Below are 4,090 nucleotides of genomic sequence, written 5' to 3'. Positions count from 1 at the left end.
GAGGCGCTCGGGCCGCTCCTCGCTGCGGCTCCGGCGGAGTCGCTGCGCGCCCTGCGCCCTTCGCGCGCGGCACAGCTTGCCCAGCAGACCTTGCGACACCACCTCGTCGAAGCGCGCCCGGTGCTTCTTGGGGATGAAGATCCTGTGGGGAGCAGGGGATGGGAGACGAGGGTCACAGATGGCATCGCCACCGCTGCCCAAAGCTGCCTCCGGATCGTCCTCAGGGGTGACCTGGGAAGCTTGTCTCCGTGCGTGCGTGTGTGTGTGTGTGTGTGTGCGCGCGCGCGCGCATGCTGGGACTTGAACTCGGGGGGGGGGGGCCTTATGCTCTTAGATATTTTTGTTTGCTCGGGGTTAATGCTCTACCACTTGAGCCACACTACCACTTCCAGCTTTTTTGCTAGTTAATTGAGATAAGAGTCTCACGGATTTTTTCCTGCCTGGCCTGGCTTTGAACCGCAACCCTCAGATCTCAGCCTCCTGAGTAGCTAGGATTACAGGCGTGAACCACTTGCGCCTGGCTAGCTCTTGTTTTTTAAAATAAGGTCTTGTTAACTTAAAAAAAATTAACTGGGCTAGCCTCAAATCTCTATCCTTTTATCTTTGTCTCCTAAGTAGCTAGGATTACAGATATGCAGAGTGCCATTCACGGACTAGCTTCCTCTGCCATTTGTGCCAGCCAGGCACTGGGGCCCAAAGCTGAAAGGCCTGTGGCTACTGCCTGCCAACGAGTCACGTTGGAGAAGTGGTGGGAGGCCTGGCTCCCATGCACAGTTTTCACCCTAGAATGAGTCCTGAGTGCCCAGGGGTCTCCTCTTTGAGACTTGCAGTTAGTTCTGAGGCAGAGGTTGGCATCTGGGATAGGTCTTGCCAACAGACATAGGGGGTTGCCAACAGCCAAACCACATCTCTGAGTAACAACAGCAGCTAACATCCTGGTGGGCTTCGAGGTCTATGACCAAAGACGCTGAGGCATGAGCGTTTTGTACCTTTCCAGCGCCACACAGCTGGAATCAGAGCCTGGCCTTCCTGCACCTCAACACTGGGCCTCCCTGGCTACATCCCAATGATTTCTTCCCCATTCTTGATTCCATGAGCCAATGTCAAGGGCATGATGGAGAACAAGGAGACAAAAGGGGTCAATAGCTTTGCAAGTCCCTATTCCCAGCTGCTCTGTAACTTTCCAGAGCACAGAGTTTCCTCAGCCTCAGTGGGGAAGATGGGTAAACCCACAAAGCAAGACCAGCGGAGTAAGCTGCCTGGTGGGAGGGGACAAGGGGTCACTCTCTCCCCATGGCATGCAGTGGCCCTACCTCTTCAGGTCTCAGTGTTCCAAGTGACCAGAAGTCCAGAATGAATGGCCAGCTAGAAGCCTCTCCTCACCCACCCTTAGTGATCCCTGCATATCTAAAGCCTCAGCCTTCTCTCTCTGGCTTCCATACTCCCCATTCCCTCCTGGTCTCACGGGGAGGAAAGACAAGCCTTTGACTGTCTAATCTCACATCAGGAGCTCCAATTCTCAGGCTCTGCAGGGGATCAGTCCCCTAGCCCAACCTAGAAAGGAACCAGATGACCCAGCCCAGTGCCACCCTACATCCAGCGACAAAAAAAGATTCTGGGCTGGGAAGGTGGCTCAGTGGTAGAGTGCTTGCCTTGCATGCCTGAGGCCCTGGGTTCAATTCCTCAGCACCACATAAACAGAAAAAGCCGGAAGTGGCGCTGTGGCTCAAGTGGTAGAGCGCTGGCCTTGAGCTGAAGAGCTGAGGGACAGCGCCCAGGCCCAGAGTTCAGGTCCACGACCGGCAAAAGAAAAGAAAAGATTCTGCCTCCCCCACCGCTGGAAGAACTAGGCTGAGTCACCAATTGGGCAGGTGGAAGGAGTCTGGTTGGCCAGTTTTCTGCTTGGCACCCTGGGGGCTGGGCTAGAGGCCAGGGCTGCGCTGTAAGCCAGACACCCTTCCTGGCTTATGAGCCCTCTCCATGCATCTGGGTCTGGCAACTCCAGGTCTGCACTGAATTGACTAAAGTCATCACAGCCAAGTGCAGTAGAACCAATTTGATAATAGCAATGGTATCCCTGGGCTTCTCTGCATGTGACAGTCCAGCAAAAGGTGCCCAGGTCTCCTGAGTCCCTGTGATGCCAACAAGCCTGAGGCCCAGGGCTCACAATGATCTTGCACTCAGGGTCTGTTCTACTATAGGGTTCCCCTAGAATCTCCATTCTCTCGCTGCTCTAGCCAAGCCTCTTCACTTCGCCCTTGATCATGAGCAGCCAGAGAGTGAACTAGTGGGAATAGAAGAGAGGGCAAATGTGCCCTGGTTCACTGGATAGCATCAGCTTGGGCTGTGAGCGGCAGTGGAGAGGGTGGACGGGTCGTGCCTTCCTTTCGCAGGACCCAATGTATTAGATTGTCACTCAGAGCAATGGACTCCAGCCTTGGCTCCATCCTGTTCCCTCCACCACTGCGGGAAAGGGAGAGGGCTTTTCTATCCTAGCCCTTTGATCTAACAACTCCTAGTGCTGCGCTGAGTTCACCTAACACCAAACACCCAAACCTCTATTGTATCCACCCACCATCCCCAGTTCCTGGGCTCCTAGACACCATGGGTGTCTTCCCCAGGGCAAGGAAGCCCCTCCAGGCCCCAGCCCCACCCCCTTCGCTCAGGTCCCAGGAAGATCCGTTGCGCCCAGGGCGCACGGTTCCCAAGGACGCGAGGCGCGGCGCGGAAGCTACCTAAAGTGCCGAGAGAAGCCCTGGTCCTTCCCCATCTGGATCCGGGATGATGGCGCGGCCGGTGCTGATGGGCACGGGGCGGCGGAACCCACGAGCGGAGCGAGGGCACCGCGCGACTCCACACGCCTGTGCCCGGCTAGCGCGCGCGCGGCCCCTCCCGAGACGTCCTGGCCCGTGGTCCTGCGCCCGCCCCCTCGCGGCGGCCACGCCCCAACACGCCCACTTACAGGTTACGCCCCCTCCCAGCCACGCCCCTCCCAACCCTGTCCCTTCCATTCCCAGTCTAGGCGCACTACAGCTCTCTGGAAGGGGGGAGGGGGGACGGGGTCGGCTGCAATCTCCTTTCCTTGGTTCCGTCTGTTTCTCTCTGCAGGAGCTTCCCAGTGATCCTCAACACCCTTGGTGTAGCCAGAGAGTTCAGGGGAAGCCCTCACTGCCTTCTGTGGATCATAAGATTTTTCTTTTCTTTTTCTTCCCTCCTTCCCTCCCTTCCTTCCTTTTTCTTTTTCTTTCTTTCTTGTTTTGCAGGTCCCAGGGCTTGAACGCAGGACCTGGGCACTGTCTCTGAGCTTTCAATGCCACTCTGGCCTTTTCTGAGAAGTTTATTGGAGATAAGAGTCTCCTAGAGGGCTGGGATGTAGCTCAGTGGAAAAGCGCTTGCCTAGCAAGCGCAACGTCCCGGGTTCGATCCCCAGTACCAAAAAAGAAAAGACAAAAAAAAAAAAAGAGTCTCCTAGACTTTCCTGCCCAGGCTGGCTTCAAATCATGATCCTCAGAACCCAGCCTCCTGAGTAGCTAGGATTGATTACAGGGATGAGCCACCAGTACCTGCATCCAGCATCCTAAGAAGGCTTTCTCTCTCTCTTTCTTTCTCTCTCTTTTTTCTTTCTCTCTTTCTTTCTTTTCTTTCTCTTTCTCCTCTTCCTCCTCCTCCTTCTTTCTTCTTCTTCTTCTTTTTTTTGTCAGTTGTGGGGCTTGAACTCTGGGCCTGAGTGCTGTCCCTCAGTTCTTTAGCTCAAGGGGAGTGCTCTACCTCTTGAGCCACAGTGCCACTTGCAGTTTTCTGGTGGTTTATTAGAAATAAGAATCTCGGGGCTGGGAAGGTGGCTCAGTGGTAGAGTGCTTGCCTTGCATGCATGAGCCCCTGGGTTCGATTCCTCAGCACCACGTAAACAGAAAAAGCTGGAAGTGGGGCTGAGGCTTAAGTGGTAGAGGGCTAGTCTACAGCTGAAGAGTTGAAGGACAGCGCCCAGTCCCAGAGTTCAGGCCCCATGACCGACAAAAAGAAAGAAAGAAAAAGAAATAAGAGTCTCAAGAACTCTCCTGCCCTGGCTGGCTTTTTTTTTGGGGGGGGG

The 4,090-nt window shown here is 55.1% G+C and overlaps 1 protein-coding gene across 1 annotated transcript in view; it reads right to left on the bottom strand.

Annotated features, from left to right (window-relative positions):
* Positions 1-4,090, bottom strand: part of Grid2ip (glutamate receptor, ionotropic, delta 2 (Grid2) interacting protein) — a 48,361-nt gene that overhangs the window by 20,277 nt on the left and 23,994 nt on the right. The window contains exon 4 of the mRNA XM_013023394.1: positions 8-142. Within this exon, the coding sequence (XP_012878848.1) occupies positions 8-142 (135 nt within the window). The remainder of the gene's footprint in view (positions 1-7; positions 143-4,090) is intronic.

The sequence above is a fragment of the Dipodomys ordii genome, unplaced genomic scaffold (assembly GCF_000151885.1).
Source record: "Dipodomys ordii isolate 6190 unplaced genomic scaffold, Dord_2.0 Scaffold68, whole genome shotgun sequence".
NCBI lineage: Eukaryota > Metazoa > Chordata > Mammalia > Rodentia > Heteromyidae > Dipodomys > Dipodomys ordii.
The sequence above is the reverse complement of the archived record's forward strand: the minus strand, read 5'-3'. Positions and strand labels throughout refer to the sequence as shown.